The sequence below is a fragment of the Dromiciops gliroides genome, chromosome 1 (assembly GCF_019393635.1).
Source record: "Dromiciops gliroides isolate mDroGli1 chromosome 1, mDroGli1.pri, whole genome shotgun sequence".
Classification (NCBI taxonomy): domain Eukaryota; kingdom Metazoa; phylum Chordata; class Mammalia; order Microbiotheria; family Microbiotheriidae; genus Dromiciops; species Dromiciops gliroides.
The window spans coordinates 238,935,493-238,958,761 of NC_057861.1; the positions used below are offsets into that span (position 1 = coordinate 238,935,493).

Here is a 23,269-nt window from a genome sequence, read left to right on the forward strand (position 1 = left end):
GTGAAATATATAGACAAACTGGAAATGAGATTTCCTAAGAATACACACACACGTATACTTTCTAATAAACAAATGAAGATTAAAAATTAGGGATTATATTTTTAATAAATAATAATTTTTTACTCTGTCATTTTTGTAAAGTTAGGGCTATTCAAGAACAATGTTTTGCAATTATCAAGCATTTATATTTTCTCTATCCTACATCCCCCCATGTAGTGTGGGAGAAGAAAAAGAAAACACTTGTAACAAATAAGTATAAAGCAAAAAACAAAAAACCTACCCATATTGGTCCTAAGTGTTTATAGAGCACAATGAATGAAATAGGAAAGTGATATTTATATAAGACATTTAAAACTCTTGTGATCAGTAGAAAGTAATGAGACCTTTGGATGAGGAAAGTGGTATCAGGGGACCAGAGAATGAATAATAGAGCTAAGAGCCTCTAGTCACCTCTTGTTTACAGTTCTGACACTTTAAGTTTATAGGCAGTTTTTGGAAACCAGCCAAATTATTGTTTCCTAAATAGAAAGAAACTCAATTTAATTATTCTAAGAGATTTAATTTATAAAATATGATACAAAATATGTCCAGTAACAGATTTTACTAGATAAGCAATTTTCTTTTCTACATATTCCACATCCATTTTCCTACATATTCCACATATACTTTTCTACATATTCTACATACTATTATTCCAATATTGAAGTTTTTATTCCAACCCTCTTACTGAAATGCCAGTTCAAAAGATAAAATGTTGACTCCTAGGGCCCACTCAATGATCACTTCTAATGAGACAAAAGAAATAATAAGGTCATGAATAATGAGAGCTAGTAGGGATCACTAAGATTATCCAATGAGAAAACTCAGGTGGGGGGGAAGTGAAGTGACTTATGAAGAGATAAAGATAGGAAATGTCATTGCTGGGATTTGAACCCAAGTTAGCCGATTCTAAGTTTAGCATTCTTTCTTCTGTATCTGCTTAATGTAACAATTTTTACTCATGAGTCATCACTCCTGGCAATTATCTTCATCTTACAATGCAAAATAAGATATATACATGTCCATGTCTAAACATTCTTAAAAAAATTAAATTTTCAATATAAGAATAATATTCATTCAAAGTTTTCATAATATTTCTAAGAGATTTGAAAGTGATTTTTCTTAGGATCTGGAATGTCAATACTAAATTAATAAAATATTCTAGGCAGGAGGATGAGATCAAAATAATTTTATTTCTAAGTCTGCAAGTAACCTCTAATGGTTATTCGTTTTTAGTCTTGGTACTTTTAATGTGCTCTATATTTGGCAAGGTTGGATGCTTTGTTCCTATCAACAGGGACTGGTAACCATAGTACCTAAAATCTATCCATCTGATTTGAAGACTAGTCTTATATATTCAAGAAATTATATGAAGCAGCAGAATTTCTTTGAATCAGATGAAACTGTTTAGCACAATTTGCACATACTTGGCCATCATAACTCAAGATATAAATAGTGTTCAAGTTTGAAGAGATCTCAAAAGCCATGTGTCTAACCAGTACCTGAACAGGTATATCATGTATTATTATACAACATGTTAAATACCATGTATATAACACCCCCAACAAGGTCTTTAAGCAAAGGTCAGATGACCACTAGTGAGTGAATCAACTGTTACTGAAGACAACTGATTTTAGTTTGGGATAGTTTTTTTTTGGCCGGGCAATGGGGGTTAAGTGACTTGCCCAGGGTCACACAGCTAGTAACTGTCAAGTGTCTGAGGCCAGATTTGAACTCAGGTACTCCTGAATCCAGGGCTGGTGCTTTATCCACTGCGCCACCTAGCTGTCCCAGTTTGGGATAGTTTTAATTATTAGGAAGTTATTCTCTATAGTGAGTATAAATCTGTCATTTTGCAGTTTCAATCCACTGCTCTTAGCTCTGCCATGGCAGAACAAGTCTAATCTGTCTTCCCACAGGGCAGCCCTTCAAATACTTAAAGGTAACTATACTATGTCCCCCATAAGTCTTCTCTTTTTCCAAATGAAACATTCCAGTTCTTTTCACTGATTCTCATAGGGCATGATCTCAAGGTCCTTCACAATCCTAGACCCCTTGAATAGGTGTTAATCAATGTTCTTCCTAAAATGTGAAATGCAGAACTGAACACTTTGGACACAGGTTGCTGAAATTAAAGACAACTACTGTTAAGCTGCTGACCTCCAGTTTCACATCTCCAACTGCCTTTCAACATCTCAGAAAGTATGCAGACATCTTAAACTGAAGAGGTCCAGAACTGAACTTTTTATATTTTTCCCTAAACCCTCCCCTACTACTATTACTAGAGAGCAACACCATTCTCCCTGTCCCTCAGGCTCTCAACCTAGGAGTCATCTTGGATTCCTCACGATTTCTCACCCCCCTTCCCATATGCAAGCTGTTGCCAAGGCCTGCTGATTTCACCTTTGCAATATCTCTCCTCTGACATTGCTACCACTGTAATGCAGGCCCTTATCACCTCACATCTTGACTACTGCAATCGCCTGCTGGTAGGTTGGCCTACCTCAAGCGTGTCCTCACTCCAATCTATCCTCTATTCAGTCACTAAAGTGATTTTCCTCAAGTACAGGTCCAACCATGTCATCTACCTACTATCAACAAACTTCAGTGGCTCCCTATCACCTCCAGAATGAAATATCAAATGCTCTGCTTTGCATTCAAAGCTCTCCATATACTAGCGCCCTTCTAGCTTTCCAGTCTTTTTGTACCTCACTCCCCAGCATGTGCTCTTTGATCCAATGACACTGGCTTCCTGATTGTTCCATGAACAAGACACTCCATTGTAAGGGCTAAAATTCTAGCTAGTCTGTCTAAAATATCTCATGAGTGGTCGCCAATAAATTATAAGCTTTAGCAAGAGTTCGACTTTTAAGCATTTATTAAGGAGAGTAAGAATTTGGTAAAGAGAGAGAGAAAGGGCTAGATTCCTCTATCTATTAGAGGGAGAAAGCATTCCTAGCTCCGCTTTCTGGCAGAGTCCACATGAAAGAGAGTGAGCCAGCGCACCAGCCTCCCCCTTCTTCCTCCCACAAGCAAACGTCACTTCCTGATGCCAAAGACAAGACGCATGGTCCTGCCCTCAGAGGCCCTCTCCTCATGTTGGAGCTTTCCTACACTAAGTCTCCAGTAGGTGGCATCATTCCAATCCTTACACCATCTTGTGGCACTTTCTCTGCCCCCCCCCCATGTCTGGAATGTTCTCTCTTCTCCCCTCTACCTACTGACCTTCCTGGCTTCCTTCAAGAGTCAGCTAAAACCTCTTCTTTTACTTCTCTTCCTCCTCTTTTATTTCTAGTTCTTTCCCTATTTATCCTGTATTAGAGCTTGCTTTGTAAATGTTTGTTTGCAGGTTGTCTCCTGAATAAAACTGTAAGATCCTTGGGGGCAGGGACTATCATTTGCTGCTTCTTGTATCCCCAGCACTTAGCACAGTTCCTGGCACATAACAGAAGCTTAATTCATAGTTCAGAGAAGATGGCCTGGGAGAAAATTGAAGGGTGGAGAGTTTGGAGGTTACAGTGTAGATAATGGGTAAAGTTTAGTAAGGGAGAGGTGGAAAAAAAATAGTTTATAGTCAGATAAGAAGATGTAGAAATTCTTTAAGTTTGAGATGGGACATTTGTGGGCAACAGCAATATCTAGGGTATGACCATTTTGTATGTTTCTGAGATGGAATGGAGGAGCAGGTAATAGGAAGTGAGTAGGTTGAGGAACTAAATAGTTGAAATGCATGCTGAAGACCTCAAGTATGAGGGCAGGAGTTGGGGAGGAGAGAAAAGGCTTGAGGTATATACCACACTTGTTAAGAAAGGAAGGAGAGGGGACAGCTAGGTGGAGCAGTGGATAAAGCACTGGCCTTGGATTCAGGAGGACCTGAGTTCAAATTCAGCCTCAGACACTTGACACTTAACTAGCTGTGTGACCCTGGGCAAGTCACTTAACCCTCACTGCCCTGCAAAAAAACAAAAAAAAAAGAAAGGAAGGAGAGTGGCCTGGGGTTCTGTAGACAAGAGCTACCAGGTTTTTGAGCGGGTGGAAGCAAGACTCTAGGAGGATGGGTTACTAAGTGATAGAGATAGAAAAAGAACCTGGAAGTCACTATGGGGAGCAAGAAGTATACCAATTCCCTCATCTCAACCATAAATTGAGGGGAATGAGTAGTAAGGGGCTAGCCAGTCATGGAAAGGGTGGCCAGGGAAGCTGTGCCATCAGGGAGGAGCCAGATTTCAGTAACAGCTCGATGGATTTAGGATGAAGGGAAGTTTGTTACCTATGGAACAGGCATTTTAAAGGGCACAGTGGAAGTGCTGGTTGGTGTTTGGTTGGAAATATTGGGTGAAGAGGGTAAAGGCAGATGAGAATAAGGAATCACTTAGTGAGGCAGGGGAATGGGATTTGGATAGTGACTTACGGGGGTTCTGAAGCACTGGAATGTGTAAAACACGACTGGGTGTAAGAATGTTCATCATTTAGTGGAAGCTACCACTCCTCTTCCCAAAGCAGGCTGGAGATTTGGAAGAAGGCACAGGGTTCGATGGTAAGATGGGAGGGTCCATTTCATTACTCCTTGTCTCTCCAAAGGCTGGCACTGGTGGAAAAGAAACTCTAGGTCTCTACTTTCCTCTTCCTCTTCCCATAACAGACAAGCTCAGTGGGCAGCAGGAGATGGAAGACCTGAGGTCACGGGGAAGATTGCTCCTCATTGCACTGGAGAAAAGGAGCCAGGAGGGCCTTTTGTCTCCTTTGGTTCAGTGACAATGCACAACAGGTAATGGAAGGCAAGGGTCAGAGGAAAGCCAGGGGAAGTTTCTTTGGGGCAGATAAAAATTGGACCAGATCCCTTTCCTTCCCTCAGGGGACATACAAATCAGGAGGATGGTACAAAGTAAGTTATTTGGTGAAGTCATATAGCATTATAATAATTATTAGTAGTAGTAGGATTAAAACATAGGTCTTTCCTGACTCCAAAGTCTAGTTCTCTGTCCACTATATCAAAACTGTTTCTGCAGTGTTTTTTACTTTGTATCTATCTATGTGGTTCATTTTTTAGTTTCTTACACTTGATTTTACTTTTGGTAAGCAATTTCTTTTTTTTTTTTTTAAGGCAATGGGGGTTAAGTGACTTGCCCAGAGTCACACAGCTAGTAAGTGTCAAGTGTCTGAGGCCGGATTTGAACTCAGGTACTCCTGAATCCAGGGCCGGTGCTTTAACCACTGCGCCATCTAGCTGCCCCTGTAAGCAATTTCTTTATTAATTACTTTGAATGCTATTCTTATTTTCTAATCTCATCCAATTTATTGTCATTTCTGTACCTGATGAGCATTCAGACATTTCATTCATGCAAGAAAATGATAAAAGTATTAGTACTTATCCCAGTACTGATCCATTTGAAACACCCCAACCCTTCATACAATTATCTAGTCACCTGACGATGTTTCAGATTAGTAGTGTCTACAGTGTTTAGGAAAGCCTAATCAGGGATTCATTGAAAGAATGTGGAATGTTTAATTTATACCTGTTTTCTTTACAGAAGTTAGCGTGGTTTCAAGGTAGAGGGGAAATGTAGAAGGGTGTAACAACTTTAGTAAGTGAAAATCATTGGTTCAGACCATCTCTTTCTAGCTCATTTATAATTATATATTAATAATGAAGGACACGATTTTATGAGAGTGAGGAACTAATGGTGTGATAATTCTCTCCACCAATAAAACTTTTTTATATGATTAGAAAGGTAAGTCCTAGCCTAAGGTAGAAAGAGAGGAACTGATTTGCCCAGGATCACACAGCTAGTAATGAGGCAGGATTTTAACCCAGGTCTTCCTGAGTCCAGGTTCAGCATTCTTTCCATTACCTGCCTTGAGAACAGAATATCACATGAGAAAATAAAAGTTTTAATAACATTTATTTAAATTACATTTTTTGTTCCTCAGTTTTCTATATAAACCATTATCATTGAAATAATTATTTCAACCCACATTTAAATAGAATTTTTGATTTACAAAGCACTTGTTTCACAACCATCCAGTGAAATAGATAGTTAAGTATTATTTCCATATTACTGATAAGAAAATTTGACAGTCAAAAAGATTACGTCACTGGCCTAGTGTTACACTGCTAGAGTCAGGATCTGAACACAAATCCCCTGAGCCAAAATCCAGAATTTATTTTGCCATGATTTATTCTGCACTGTCACACTGATCGCTGCCCAAAAGCTTATATTCTTTTAGGAAAACTCAATTTTTTTGATGATTTGTTTTAATACCTTCCATATGCTTTTACAATTTTCGTAGCTTACCTTTCTTACTTTTAAAGTATGAGAACTACATATGCCCTTTTTCATAATCCATACATTTTTTCTATCTTTGATGAGGCTTCAAAAATACCATCTGATAGTTTGTAGTGACAACAGCAGAAAAAATACTAGGACACAGGTCACTAGATTCTGCTGACTTCAAACAACAAAAACAAAGTGAGGAAGTGTTTAAGTGCTCTGACAACTTTTTTACATGTTTGATCTCTCATACTAAACATATATCACAGATGAGTTTTTTAACATAAAGACAGGGGTAGGAGGCAGGAAGAGACAATACAAAAGCCTCTTTTATTGAAACAGGTGTCTTATAATCAATTTTTACCACCTTATTTATCAAACTTACATTTTCCTTGGCTGGCTTGGATTTTTCACATTTACCACTTAGGCCTGTGTTTAATTCCTGATCTGTAATAATGGGCAACAAATTCCAGAATAATACAAGTGTGTATATTCCATCAGAACTGTAATACTAGGCACAACCCTTAAAAAAATCTTCAAAAGATGATTTATGTAGAGAAAGAATATATTAATTAGGCAACTGGACCACAACAAATATATAAGTAACCCCTTCCTGACATTATTATGAAGCACTTGCCAAATAACCAACACAAACAAACAAAAGAAAGAAACAAAAAACTCTTTCCAGAAGAAAGCAAGTAGAACTGAGGATGCATTCTTGATTGTGGAAAGAAATCCAATAGTAAAAAGAGAAACTAGGGGGTATTATATTGAAGGAGAAAAGAACAACAATGCACAATTTAAATTCTCTAAAAAGGAAGCTAGTGGCAAAGTAGCTAAGAAATCTGGATGTGGAATCAAGAAGACCTGCATTTAAAACTTGCCTCAGATGCATAACTGGGCAAGTCACTTAACCTCTCAGCCTCAGTTTCTTCATCTGTAAAATGAGAATAATAACAGTAGCTACCTTGCCAGGGTTGTTATGTAGATATGATGAGAAGCTAGTAATACCTGGTATTTAAATAGCACTTTAAAGTTTACAAAGTTCTTTACAAATATGGTCTCATTTAATATTAACATCAACCCTGGGAGGTAGATACTATTATTAATCCCCATTTTACAGATGAGGTTACTGAGACAGAGGTTGAATGACTTGGTCAGCATCATACAGCTGATATATGTCTAATGCAAAATCCGAACTCAAGTCTTCCCAACTCCTGGTCCAATGCTCTATCCATTGCTCCACCTATTGAAAGTGTTATGCAAAATCTGAAAGTGCTATGTAAATGCTAACCATTATTATAAATGCTAAGAATAAACGGCATGTTCATTTCATGAGTTAAACTCTGGCATTCAGGCTAGATGTGGTATCTTTCACTGATCCGTGATGGATTATTCTCCAGTAGAAAAAGAGTTACAAGTCTTGTTACTCTTTATAACTTCTACAATCTGCATCTCTCTTTTACTAGTTTCTATTTCTCTGAATTTCTTTTTTGGTAACCTGGCTTGAATTGTATTTTCTAAAAAAATTGTTATTTGCCTTTCAGATCTCTCTACAATTCTGGCTTAACCATTTAAAAAATAATTTGGATGCTAATGCATGGTTGGTGGAACTATGAACTATACTAAAAAATAATTTAGAATTATACAAAGTTACCGAACTGTTCATATCCTTTTAACCCAGAAACTCCCCTATTGGGAAAAGAACTTGAGAAGGTCAATGGCAGAAAGAAAGGGCCCACATAAAATAAACTATTCAAAGCAGCACTCTAAAAAACAATGAATGTGAGAAATTCAGAGAAACAAAAGGTTTGTATTAATTGATGGATAATGAAGACAGTAGGGAGCCAGAACAATACCTATGCAGTGAGTACAGTAATAGAAATCCAAATGACACAAAGATAACAAAATTATGATGAAATGTGAGACACAGAGACTTCTCCATCTCATTCTACCCACCCCTCAGGAGGAGTAGTGGCTTTGCAAGGGTGGGCAAGTTACTTAGGCTCTCAGTGCTCTAGGTCAGTGGTTTCAGAAGCAAATAGAAATGGGGGCAACTACACACACATAAGGATCCTTGTGAGTCACACACTGACTTAGTTTTAAAATGTAATATGATGTAAATTTTGTTGCATTTTTATTTATAATTTTGAGTTCCGAATTTTATCCCTCCTTCCTTCCCTCTCCTCCCTGCTCCCTGAGGTGGTAAACAATTAGATGTGGGTTATATATGTGCATAATATGTAAAACATTACCATATTAGTAATTTTGTATAAGAAAACTTGAATAAAAGAAAAATGAGAGTGAAAATAGCAAGTTTCATTCTGTGTTGAATCAATATCAGTTCTTTCTTTGGAGGCAGATAGTATGCTTCATTATTAGTCCTTTGGATTTGTCTTCTCAACTATTTTAATCTGGTTTAAACTATGCTGTGGAGTACGGTGGGCCACATGTGGCACATACCAAGTGTGGACACCTCTAGGCAACTCTTTAAGACTATAAGTTGCAGAAAAGGTGATGACATGCACTGGTAAAGGGAGTTTCCTTTATTCAGAAGTTCTTTTTAAGAGTGAAATCACAGGTCTAGCATCAGTATCTCTCCTAGGAGAGGCAACATGATGTGAAAGAGAGAATTCTGGAGCCCATTATACCTGAGAACAAATTCTGCCTCTGACATTTGTAAATTGGGTGGCCACGGGAAAGTCACTTAAGCTCTTAGCCTCAGTTTCCTATTCGAAAAATGAAAGGGCTGCACTAGAGGTCTCAAAGTCCCTTCCAGCTCCCAATCTATGATCCTATCTATGCATTTAGATTAAGTGGAGTGATGAATCTTGGTTCCACAGGACAAATAGTGAAACAAAAGCAAAAATTTTAGTTGGACGGGACTTCAGTGGAATCTCTATAATTTGTTCGACCACCATCCAGCATTTGTTTAACCAGCTCCAGTGAGGGGAGGCCACTACCCAAGGCTGCTCACCCCATTTCTGGAGAGCTCTGATTGTCAGGCAGCTTTCCTAAGAGATTCCCCTTCTCTTGCCAGAAAGGTGGTAAGTTATAGGAACAGTGTGCATTCCAGTCTGTCAGAGGTAGTTGCTGCCTAAATTCTTAGTTATAAGGAAGAGCTTTATGGGAAAGGGCAGAAGGGTTCAGTGGGAAGTGACTATGGCCAAAAACAGGCAGAAAGTACCAATAAACCACTTAGAAAAGAACAGACTAAAGACTCCGTGAAGGCAAGATAAAGAAGTTTGTGACAAGGCATCCCCATACTGCAAATGTCCTCACTGTGATCCTAGTCAGATATACTACTTAAAAGAGTACTCTAGGGGCAGCTAGGTGGCGCAGTGGATAGAGCACCGGCCCTGGAGTCAGGAGGACCTGAGTTCAAATCCGGTCTCAGATACTTAACACTTACTAGCTGTGTGACCCTGGGCAAGTCACTTAACCCCAATTGCCTCACTAAAAAAAAAAAAAAAAAAAAAGAGTACTCTATACCACTAATTCATCGATACTACTTACACTGACATCATCATACTTGGACTTCTCAAAGTACATTCACACATATTATTTCACTGGACTGATATGATTAGTGAATTTCTGTCAAGTGGTCAAAGTTTATCATTCCTTTTTAGGTAACTAGATTTTGCTAGGTTTGTGGGTACATGTTTTCTTTTGAGAGCACACATTCAGCCCTGGATTCACAAAGGAGTCCACAACAGCTACCCAAAGACATCAGGGAATACACTGTAAATGTATATTTTCTTTTAAGTGAAAAGCTCTTGTTACTGGCAAGTTTGGGGCATGTCTTCTCCGCCCCACCCCTTTTTTATATTTACATTTTGTTTTTAAGATTCTGAGTTCCAAATTCTCTCCCTCCCTCCCCTCTCCCCACCTTGAGAAGGCAAGCAATTTAATAGATTATACATCTGGAGTCAAGGAGCTTGTCTTCTAATGGAAAAAAGAAGAAGCTTTGACAACTTAGCCAATACACGAACTTGTCAGAGTAAATTCTTGTATATTTTTAGTGGAAAGGTTGTGCAAACTATCAAAATGTATGAGCAGGTTATTTTTCCCCCAGATGTCTTTCCACTGAGGCAGTAGTAGAAAGTAGAGAGCTCCTAGAATCTACTAATTGAACAGAAAATGTATGCTTCTAATCAATCTTCCCTAAAAATCATCATGAAAGGAAAGTGATATGTCCAAGTAATACTGTAACTAAGGAAATAGCCAGGATCATAGATTTAAAACTAAGAGAGATCTCCAAGGCCATGTATTCTAACCCTTTCATTTTACAGATGATAAACTAAGGCCAAGAGGTTCAGTGCCTTAGACAAGGTCACTGAGGTTACAAGGGGCAGAGCTGAAACTTGAACTCAGGTCTTCTATAAATTGAGCATACTTTCCCTTGTTCCATAGTGGAGCCTCTACCTGTCATCTATAAGTGAGAAAAAGCATTGAAAAACTTATTTCAAAAAAACCTCCTTCATAGTAGTTTTTACCTTCCAGAGAAATATTTTACTTAGGACATATACTCAATTCTTTACTAATTTTTTAAAAATTGCTATATTAATGTGGCATTCACATACTTAATTGTCCTGTACTTTATGCTGAAACTGGAGAATGGTGGTGTCTATAACATCTCATTAACTCTACAAAGTCTCTGATTAAACTACCAAGGGGATAAGAACCATACTAAGGTTATTAGGCAATGTAAATTAGATGTGTGCAGCAAAGAGAGGTTCTTATTAAATTGTCTTTGTTTAAACTTAACTTAATTGTGTCATCGGGCTGGCAATATTACCATTCATTGTTAATAAAATCAACAAGAAGATCAAATGACTGGAAACTAAAATAGCAATAGAAGGCATCATCATAAAAGATGTATGATGAAAAAAAAGAACCCAGCATCAAATTCAGTAGGCACATTTAGACAAGTCTAAGTCAACAGAAGCATTTATATATTGTCTGCAATGTAGTTTGCTGATACAAATGGAAAAGATCAAGATTTTGTGCCTTACTCCTCCAATTTCTGCATGCTTCTCATAAGAAGGAATAAGAAAAAGCACTTGACAAAAGCAGTGGCACATTGAGATCCCAAGGGGAAAAAAGATTTAGAAAAGGAAAAACCTTTTATTGAATCCAAACAAATTTTATTTTATAGCACAAAATTCACAATTATTGTATATTAAAATAGATTATCCTACCTGTGTTTTTTGATGCCGTTGGACAGGGAATCTCCACCACCACAATCCTTTCCTTCAGACATTCTGCTTTTTCTATTGTTCAAATGTTCTCTCCTCTCGTCAAATGAACGTGCTGTTACTGTTTCCAATCTACTTATGGACTGTTCACACTCTGAATCTGTAGTAGAGGAGGTGCATATTAATGACTAGATCTTTGATGCTAGACTTCAAGAAACAACAGATACCTCCCTCAACGAACCTAGCTCTGAAACATAAGTAGATGACTTTGTCGTTCAGATAGCTTGTTAACTTCCCCTACAGGGATTTCAGAGAATCTATACAAAGTAAATAAAAGTTGACATTTTGCGAAGCATTAAGTTCTGCTTGAATTTATAGAACTAATGGTAAAGAAGATAAGAAATTCATTCTAATAATTAAATATGTCCCAAATGCAAAAAAATCTATATTTAGTCTTAATTATACTGATCTAGATAAAAATCTAAGTTCACATAAAATGTGTATTTGAACAGGTTGGATACTTTTTTAAATAATTCCATTGTTTTTTGAAAAGCTTACTTTATGTGACAAAATAAAATAATCCCCATCAAAAATCCAATAAAAATACATATATGTTGGTTTTCTCCATTATATATACTGACTACTACTAGTTACTTTTTTATATGGTTTGTATTTACTTCCTTGTGAACATACCAGATTTCCACAGGAGATTTGAAATTCCTAGAAGGTAGGTACTGTTTTATTTTTGTCATTGTATGCCCAGATAGTAAAGTACTTAGTAAATGTTTGATGAATTATCTCATCAGATCCTTTTAAAAAGCCTTTAAGGTAGCCTACCTATTACAAATGAAGAAACTGATAAAGAGGTTCAGTCACTTACCTAATATCACTCAGCTCATAAATAACAAGGGGGAGAACATAGCTCTTCAGAATATTTAGCTAAGTCCTTTGTCCACTATACCTAGGCAGGTCAGTTTTTCTGAATCCCCATATGAACAACTTATAAAACTGGGAGATACTAAGTTTTTATTAGAATGAAAGTTAATTTAATAATTACCACTGCAAGTATTTATATGAAATTATCACTGTGGGATATCTCTAGCTTGCAAGAAAGCACTAATATGCATTCAAGTGGATTTCCTAATCAAAGAATTCACTCTTAATTCCTTAGTAGGAACATTATTTTCTAGTACACCCTTTCTTCTTCTCTATTGTTTTTATTCTTCCAAAATAATAAGCATTCACAATGTCTTATTATAGCACTATACTTATAATCTATCAAAAAGTATAATTAGTAGCTGTACAAAAGTACATGTATGTTTTGAGCATAAACCTCTTAAATAATCTTATCATTTACAGAAAGACTATTTTAAGGTCATCATAAGCCATGCTGTTTCCTTTCCCATTGTTTTTCCACTGATAGGACCTTTCCCCTTCAAATCTTGCACAGCATGCTGTTTTGCAACTCCCTGATTCACTTCTAGTGTATTATTTTCTATTATAATACTCTATGTCTGTTTCTTATCCCCTGACTATGTTGCAAGCCCCAAGAAGGGAGTGTCCATGGGTTATCTAAACCAGAAGTATCAAACTTCTCTCTGAGTGCTAGGGGAAACTAGACTAAAATGTAACTGAGAAATGTTTAATAAAACAAATCAAAATACAACCCAGATAATGTTAATTCATAGGCTTCTATGTCAATATGCAGCCAGAAATTTTGATTTGGGTTTGACACCATTTATGTAAACAATCTCTACAAATGCCCAACTGCCCTGCGCTGTGTGTTCACCACAGCAAGAATATAACAGGGAAAGGCAGTGAGCTCTCAAACTCACAACATGATCGCTCCAAAAAACATCCAAATAATGCCAAAGGACAATTCCTGGAGCAGCAAAATCCACAGAAGAATGTGTTGAGATCATTTTCCAACCAAGGACTGCTTGGTAGGTTGGAAGGAAGGAGCTGCTGTACTAAGACATGAATGGAGCCCAACCTCACAGTCATGCTCACACAGATACAGTCCCAGGAAGGCCTCGCCAGAGAAAGAGACCCCCAAAGCCTCTCAATCAGCTGCAGCAGCAGTGTTGTCTGGAACTAACCTCACAATCTGGAGAGAGGGCTGAGCCCTTGGCAGGGGGGAGATTACAGGGGTCTCTGCTGGTGCTGAGGTGGAACTTGGGTTTTTCACCCCTGCTGGGAACCATCAGTGGCCCAGGTAGGAGAGGGGCACAGGCTCATCGGAGCTGACAAACACAACATACAAAGCTGGTTGATTAACAAGTTGGTCTGGGGTTATCTATGGACCAGGGAACAGGCCAGGCTAGTGAAGAACCTGCCCCTCCTTAAATCATACCACCTGGGACCCCTGAAGCTTGAGACAGTGCAGCCTGGAAACAGTTCCCCACTTAAAGGAGCTAAAAGCCAAATAAAAGAAAGGCAAGATGAGAAGACAGAGAAAGGTGAGGACCATAGAAAGTTTCTTTAGTAACAAGGAAGATCGAGGTATACCCTCAGAGGAGGATGTCAACATCAGGACCCCTATATCTAAAGCTTCCAAGAAAAATACAAATTGGTCTCAGGCCATAGAGGTGCGCAAAAAGGACTTTGAAGATAAAGTTAGAGAAGTAGAGGAAAAAATGGAAAGAGAAATGAGGGTGATACAGGAAAGACATGAGAAAAAAGCCAACAGCCTGAAAATCCAAACAGAAAAGGAGATACAAAAGCTCTCTGATGAAAATAATTGCATAAGAATTAGGATTGAACAAATGGAAGCTAGTGATTTTATGAGAAACCAAGACACAATAAAGCAAATCCAAATGAATAAAAAAAATAGAGTGCAATGTTAATTATCATCTTGGGAAAACTGCTGACCTGGAAAATAGATCCAGGAGAGATAATTTGAAAATTATTAGTCTACCTGAAAACCATGATCAAGGAAAAATCATCTTCCAAGAAATTGTCAGGGAAAATTGCCCTGATATTCTAGAAGCAGAAGGTAAAATAGAAATTCAAAGAATCCATTTATCACCTCCTGAAAGAGATCCCAAAAGAAAAACTCCCAGGAATGTTATAGCCAAATTCCAGGGCTCCCAGGTCAAGGAGAAAATATTGCAAGCTGACAAAAGGAAAGAAATCAAGTACTGTGGAGCCCCAGTCAGGATAGCACAAAATCTAGCAGCTTCTACATTAAAGGATCAGAGGGCATGGAATATGACATTCCAGAGGGCAAAGGAATTGACATTACAACCAAGAATCACACATCCCACAAAACTGATCAAAATCTTTCAGAGGAAAAAAATGGGACTTCAATGAAAAAGAGGACTTTCAGGTATTCATGATGAAAAGATCTGAACTGAATGGCAAATTTGACTTTCAAATACAAGATCCTAGAGAACCATAAAAAAATTGGAGTTGGGGGACATACCTGGGGTCGTGCTGTGGGTGACTGTCTTGTGTCTGAGGCCAGATTGGGGCTGGGGTCCCCCTGGGTCCAGGGTGGATGCTTTGTCCACTGTGTCACCTAGCTACCTCATGATGACATCTTTAGGGTAAAATTGAGGGGTGAGAGAAATGCACTGGGGGAGGGGGAAGGGTAGAGGAAGCATGGGGTGAAATCCCACATGAAAGAAAGAGGAAAGGGCTTATGGAGTGGTGGAAGAGATGGGGAAGGAGAAGGGCAGTAAATGAACTTAACATTCAGGCTCAAAGACCTTAATCTCATCAGAGTTGTCTCAAGGAGGGATTAACATATACACCAATTTGGGTGGAGTAATCTAGTTAAACTAACTGGGCAGTAAATGAGCCTAACATTCATCAGAATTGGCTCAAAGACCTGAATCTCATCAGAATTTGCTCAAGGATGGAATAACATACACATTCAATTGGGTGGTATAATTTATCTAACCCTGCAGGAAAATAGGAGGGGAAGGGGATAAAGAGAGAGGTGCAAAAGAAGGGAGGGCAGATTGGGGGAGGGGACAGACAGAAGCAAATCCCTTTTGAAGAGGGATAGGGTGAAAGAAGATAGATAATAGAGTAAATATCATGGGGAAGGGAATAGGATGGAGGGAAGCAGTTAACAATAGTAATCGTGAAAAAGAGAAAAGGGGGGAAATCGTACAAAAATATTTATAGCAACTCTTTGTGGTGGTTAAGAATGGGGAAATCAAGGGAATGTCCATCAATTGAGGAATGACTGAAGAAGCTGTGGTGGTATATGATTGTAGTGGAATGGTTTTGTGCTATAGGAAATGACAAACAGGATGATCCCAGAAAAACCTGGAAAGACTCATATGAACTAATGTATAGTGAAGTGAGCAGAACTGGGAGGACATTGTGCATAGTGACAGCAGTATTGTTCTATGAGCAATTGTGAATGACTTAACTACTCTCAGCTATACAATGATCTAAGACAATCCCAAGGGACTAATGATGAAGCATACTATCCACTCCCATAGAAAGAACTGATAAAAAGAGCACTTGTAGATTGTACATATATAACCTACATCAGATTGGTTGCTGTCTTGTGGAGGGGGGAAGAAAGCGAGGAAGGGAGAAAAATTTGGAACTCTAAATCTTATGAAAACAAATGTTGAAAACTACCCTTACATGTAATTGTAAAAAAATAAAATAAATGTTTTGAAAAAAAAGAATATAACAAATATTTTGAGATAAATAACTTATAGCATAATAATGTATGTTCACCTCCACACACCCCAAATAAATTTGGTTTTTCATATAACCTTTGACAAAGATATAGCTACTTCTAATAGATCTAAGAGTATTTCTGCTTCATCAGTCATTTTCAGCAGTTAGTCAAAGAAGAAATGCACATTAGTGATAACACAATTTTAAAGGCAATCATGGATTTGTTCTCAAGAACAACAAAAAACAAACAAAATGATTCCAAAAGAATAAGAAAGGACATGGATAGTATTCTCCCCACAAGACACATGACCAAGAAGAAATCTGTATCTACTATCTGCCAACTTTCTCACCTCTTTAAAATCTTTTTAAAGAATTATCTATCCAGGCATCAAAAGTATCTTCAATGAAAACATGAGTTGTCAACAGGTGGTTTTCACAGACAATTTTGTACAGCAGGTAAAATCTATATAGTCACACAAGTGAGAGGCATAGAGAACATAAAATCTAGTTGTGTTTATAGTTTAATTTTAAGAAATTTAGCTTTGTAAAATAAAACGCATTGTTGAGGCCTGTCCTCTCAAGCCAGGTGTCTCCTGCTTATACATTAAAATTACACAAGATTTTGAAGGATATAACAATTGAGCTAACTTTCAATAATCTGAATTACTGACAACAATCAAGGTATGAATTATATGCACATTCACCAGAAAGGTCTAGTATGTATCATGCAAGATGACCTGCCCAAATTACGTATTAAAGAAAAATACTCTATTGAGGTAAAGTTCACCAGTGCTTCTACACGGAGGAGAAGCCTGACTAGTTTCAATAAGCTCCAGCACACCATAAAATGTTTTCAGTGAAATCCATGCAATGCAAGAAATACTGTGTTAAATAAATACAGTTTTAAAGCAACACAGGTAAAAACTTATATTACCTATACTCTGAAAGGCAGATCAAGAGGCAAGATGTCATGTAAAATCAGTCCATGTGTCTATATCTTAAGAAGGCAGAACAATATGGATGGCTTTGCAGTCAGGACGACCTAAGTCAAGTCTTGCTTTGTATGTGACTACAACTCTATAAACTATAAGTTACATATGAGTAACCTATATAGATCAGTGAAGAGAATTCTATACACCAATTAAACCTCACTTCTAGATCAAGATATGGACATAAACACTCAAATATATAGTATAAATATCCACACACATACATCTTGGACAGGTACTAAAAATGGACAGTGAACTGGATCCAGAATTAAATATAAAGTTACACTGGATTACATTTGGGAAGTAATCCCAAAATGCCTGCAGCTACAAAAACTAGCTCTTTAATATCAGTATTCTCCCAATAATGCTATGTGGCTTTAAATCATAGAACTTGGTGATCTCCAAAGAATCAAAATGGCAAATTACCCAAGAAACAATGGTATGTGTTGACTGCAACGTATAACCAATGAGAATGGTCACAAAACATTACTGAATGTGTTACTGGAAAAGGAAGTTGACAAGCCATATGATAAGAATGGGAGACAACAGATGTACAGTCTCACTAGTCCAATGGTGGCCCTTAGACATTAAAAGAATAAGAGGACATTCTTGAGGGCACCGAGGATGTCCTCTAGGGAGGACTGATGTTTGAAAATCACAGAGGATGAGAGAAATGTGGAGGGCACCACATCAAGCAATGAGAAAAATAAACAAATCTTTTTGTTGTTGTTTTTGGTGGGGTTTTTTGCATGTGTTTTTTGTTTTTGTTTTTTTGGTGAGACAGTTGAGGTTAAGTGACTTGCCCAGGGTTACACAGCTAATAAGTATTAAGTGTTAAGTGTCTGAGGCCGGATTTGAACTCAGGTCCTCCTGATTCCAGGGCCGGTGCTCTATCCACTGCGCCACCTAGCTGCCCCAATAAATCTTTATTAAGCATATATGTGCAAAGCACTGTGTTGGGCATTCTGGGGGATAAAAACAAATATAAGACATGATGGCTGCTTTCAAGGAGCTCAGAATCAAAATGTGGACTAGATAGATAGACAGATAGACAGAACCAATGATGAAAGACAAACTATAATGCAGTCCCAAGTAACCAATATAATCAGATTAAATTTTCTTTGCTAAAGCAATGACAAACATTTCACAAGACCAGGCCTTGACTTGGTGAATACAGTAAGTACTAGATGGCAGGGCACTCTAACCTGTGACACCGGCATAGTGAAAGAAAAGTACAAAAGAAGGAAGAGTAATTTTGAGGGTACTTGTCTAGATCAAGGACACTGCTGCCATCCATCTTGTGAAAAGCTCATAACCTCTGTGGTGCCTTGTGTCTCAGAAATTCTAGGTGCTCAGCAGCAAGATTACAAGACTTGAAACAAAAGAGTCCCTTGGGTTATACACAAAGCATCCACAGGAGGATGTCCACAGCAAGAGAGGCAAACGTACCCCAGAACATCCAGACATGCTGCTTTCCTAAGAGGAAGTCTTTTTACACTTTTCTTCCTCTGCCTCTACTGCTCTGACTCTAAGTAGTTTCACAGAGTTGTCTCATACACAGCAGTGAATCGTACTTGTGGCCCATTATGTGCTAGCAGGAGGCAGCCTCAGCATGAGGGGGATCTGGTGCCAGCCACTCCTCAGGGTCCCTGCATACAGAGGCCACCCCTCCAGCTCCGCAGCTTCGACTGAACCACGTTCTTAAGATCCCAGGTTCTGTGTCATTATTCAGGGGAACATGTACACCTAAGCAAAATGAACTCCAGACATGAAAGTAACATTTCTTTTTTTTCAAGTTTAAAATGGTAATTTATTTCTGCTCAATTTTCTTATAGTATCTGTACATTCCTGTTCATTAAACATTTTCTCCTTTATTTAATTTTTTGTATATATGTCATACATCCCTCCCCATCAGATGGGAAAGTAACATTTCTAGGAAAATATAAACTCAACCAGTTTGGGCAACTATAGAAATCGTCATAACCATCACGAAAGTGTATAAAGTCAACCTCTACCCAAAGTTACAGTAAAGTCGTGGAATGATTTGTTAAGCACTACCGTGCCTAATATTACCTCAACTCTAAAGAAAGTTACCAGACTTTTTTTGGCCACAAATCATCAACTAGGTCCTGCCCACAGGTTAGCATGAGTCCTTACAAGACAATTACAAGTGCTTTGCCTAAGGGTATTACACCATTAGTGTAGGGGTTCTTAACTTTTTTTTCAGTCATAGGCCTCCTTGGGATTCTGGTGAAACCTCTTATCACAATTATGCTTTTAAATATACAGAATAAAAGGCATAGGATTACACAGGAAATAATTATGTTGAAATACAATTATCAAAACAAGAACCTCTGCCTATGTTTAAATCAATACAGAAAACTTAATACTAGGTATACTCCTTTCAGAACACAATTGTGCCATCATCTGTGTAGTTTTTTAAAAAATGTCTGGAATTATCAACTATACTTCCCATAGACATCAATTTCAATATCACTGATTTGTCAAGTTATTATTTCCCTAAATTAGTGGATAGAAAGCAAATCTCAAAGCCAGGAAGACTTGGGTACAAGTTATATTTCTGACACATACAGATTGTGTGATTTTGGGCAAATTTCTTAACCTCCTAATGCTCTGGGCAACGCTCAGAGATTAAAAGCTACAGAGAAAGTGCCAACTTGCATTGGTGGAGGGAATTTCCATAAGTGGAAGTTCCCCTCACAGGTTAAGTCCCTGTTGTTATTTTTTTCTATCCAATGGTATTTCAAAATGCACCATTTAAACTTAATTCAGCAAAATTTACAGTTAAATTGCAGACCATGTTAACATTAGCTGGGCTTCCTTTATCTTCCTGAACCTTGTGTTAACAAAATGAGATTCTAACAAATGTATCTTAGATTTTTAACACATTTCTCAAAATAATAAGTAAGCCTTAAAGTATTAATATGGAGAATCTCCACTGATTGGTGCTCTATCTCAAATTAATGAGATTTTAATAGGAAAAAATCATTTATATCACACCTGAGAAGGACAAGAATTCATAAAGGAATGGCCATATATTTTATATGAAACGTTCATATGGCTAACCTGAAGATCTAACTATACTGCATAAAAGAAGTACTCTAAAAGAAATGCTTTGGTCTCAGGGCCACTTTATATTCTTAAAAAATTAGGCCCCTCCCCCCAAAAGCTTTTGTTTATTTGGATACTATTTATTATGTTAGCAACTGAATCTACTATTAGACTCAGAATTTTACTATATTAGAATTATTACGTTATTAGGACTATTGCCCATCTTAGAATTAGAATTTGCTATAATAGAAATTAAAATATCTTAGCATTATTATGAAAACAGTTTTGATCTTATGAACTCCCTAAAAGAGTGTTGGGGACTTTGGAGGTCCTTGGAACACACTCTGACAACTACTGCTCTAGACTATAAATAAAGCTCTTAATTTTATAAAACAGATGACCTGTTTAAAGTGCAATTTAAATAAGGTCCTTATACAGATGAATTATCACTTAAAAACAGAGTAAAATAGTATGACTAAAAAAACAACAGAGAGACATTTGAAAGGAAATATTTTCACAGCTTCTCATATTCAAATATCTGCTAAAAGTAGGACTTAAAATCATCTGAAACGCCTTGCTTTTTTTCCCTCTTATAAAAGTTTTATTTATAAAGCGTGCGCGCGTGCACACACACACACACACACACACACAGAAAGAGAGAGCGAGAATGGGTGTGTGACTTTTTTTGGTTTGTTTTTCTTGCTTAAATAATTTGTTTTTTGGTGGGGCAATGTGGGTTAAGTGACTTGCCCAAGGTCACACAGCTAGTGTCAAGTGTCTGGGGGTTAAATTTGAACTCAGGTCCTCCTGAATCCAGGGCCAGTGCTTTATCCACTGCACCACCTAGCTGCCCCTGAAAAACCTTACAAACAACCAATATATAATCTGTATCTACACATCACGGCTATCATCTGTATTAGAATGGAATGCTAAAACACACTGTACTAACAGTGTTTTGACCAGTGTTTCTGTCAATCCCTTACATGATATGAAATTTAAAAATTAAAGTATGCTAGGTTTAAAAAAAAAAAAGAATTTCCCCCCCAAACAGATTGATTTTCAGAAGTCTGGAGAATTGAGAGAACTCTTTGAAACCATCCAATCAGTTTTTAGAACTGAAGAACCTTTGAGTATTTAAGTCTTTAAAAATCCTTATTACATACATATATATGTATATATACGTGTATATGTGTGTGTATATATATATATATGTGTGTGTGTATATATATGTGTATGTATGTATGTATATATATATATATATATATATAAAATAAAATTCAATAGTACTTGAAACTAACCCTACAAAAACCCTGCATTTTCAATGAACTTTGAAAACAAAATATCAGTGAATAAAATGTTTAGTAAACACTATGGCAATATTAAACCATCAAGGATAATCACACAAAGCTCATGCTAATAATACTAGACTTAACTTTGTACTCTGCCTTCGCTGGAAACATTTCAAATGTGTCCTCCCCAAATTAATCTCAAAAATTTGCTCCAGCATGATAGAAAGATACAAATATATAGATAGGCTTCCAGATTTCCTGAATCCCTAAAAATAAAATAATTACTTAGGTTGATTATAGAAGAAAAAACTATAAGCTATTTAAAATTTACTGTAAACTGGAAAGGACAAACACAGAAAAGACTGTCAAGAGACTGTAACAATGGTCTGGAGAGGAAGTAACTAAAGACTGAAACACAATGCTGCTGGCAGACAAAAAAGCATTAAGAGAAAAGTTTCAAGTAGACACTCTCCAAATGAAGACCAAGGTCAAAATTAGTTGCATATAACAGTAGTGCTTAAGAAATAACTTAAAGTTACTAATTCCCACATAACTAAAAATACCATGCTAGATGAATACAGAGAAACATGGAAAGATATATATGACATGATACAGAGTCAAGTAAGCAGAGCCAAGGGAAAAAACCATACATGGTAACTACAATGTAAATGGAAAGAATGACACACCCCCAAATCAAAAGTGATACAACAAAATTAAAAAGATCAAGCATGGCTTGAGTGAAGAGAAATGAAAAGACAACCCTAACTTATCCCTTTCTTCCTGGAGGTGGGAGATTAAACAGCGGTTATATATTGAAAAAGTCTGAAAACATGTGCAATGTATCCATCAGTTGTATTGACTGACTTTCTCCCCTTCCCCTAAACAAAATACTATTTGTCATATGGAACGGTTCCTTGGGAAGGGGGAAAAGATACTTGAAATAACTACAGCAATGAATGAAACAGAAAGTATCAATAAAAACTTTTTTTTAAAAACCTAACATGCTTTTCAAAGGCTAAAAAAAATTTACAAAATATACATGATCATTCCAACCAAATAAGTAAAGATCTTCAGCACTCAGTCTATCCATAAGAAAGTTTCCCACGTGTTACATTTTAGACTACTAAATTCAGGATCTACAATCTGTTCTTTTGAAATTCTTAGCCCATAAAGTTTTTCGTGAAGTATACAGAAAAATTCATTACACTAGAGAGCAATTCTAGACTGCACTAACAAGTAGTCAGTCAACATACATTTATTATGTTTGCTTAGTGCTGTGACAAACACTAAGAGATAACAAAGAAGGCAAAAAGTAGAGTTCTTACCAAGAAAGAGAATTCATTCTAACGAGGGAGACAATAATTAGGTAACTACAAGACACATCTACAGTTAAGAGGTGAAGACACTAATGGTTATGGGGGAGGGACTCAGGGAAATGCCTCCCACAGAAGGTGGAATTTTAGTTGAGTCTTGAAGGAAGCTAGGGAGCCTAAGAAGTGGAGGTTCCAGGCCAGAGCATTCCAGGCCTGGAGGACAGCCACTGCTAAAAATGGGAGATGAACGATGAAGTATCATGTTGAGGAACAGGTGGAGTGTGGTATGGGGAAGGGAGAAAAGTCTAAGAAAGGGGCCAGGCTACGCAGAGCTTAAATGCCAAAGGGGAGTTTATATTTGAGTTTAGAGGTAATAAAAGAGCCACTGGAAACTATGGTCCAAGAAGGTGGCTTTCTACAGAACACTTAGCCAGCTGAGTGGATGAATTG

At 37.3% G+C, this 23,269-nt stretch overlaps 1 protein-coding gene across 2 annotated transcripts in view; it reads right to left on the reverse strand.

Annotated features, from left to right (window-relative positions):
* OSBPL1A (oxysterol binding protein like 1A) overlaps positions 1-23,269 on the reverse strand; it is a 316,892-nt gene that overhangs the window by 129,256 nt on the left and 164,367 nt on the right. For both annotated transcript variants that reach the window (XM_043969592.1, XM_043969582.1), the window contains exon 16: positions 11,513-11,669. In XM_043969592.1, the coding sequence (XP_043825527.1) occupies positions 11,513-11,669 (157 nt within the window). The remainder of the gene's footprint in view (positions 1-11,512; positions 11,670-23,269) is intronic.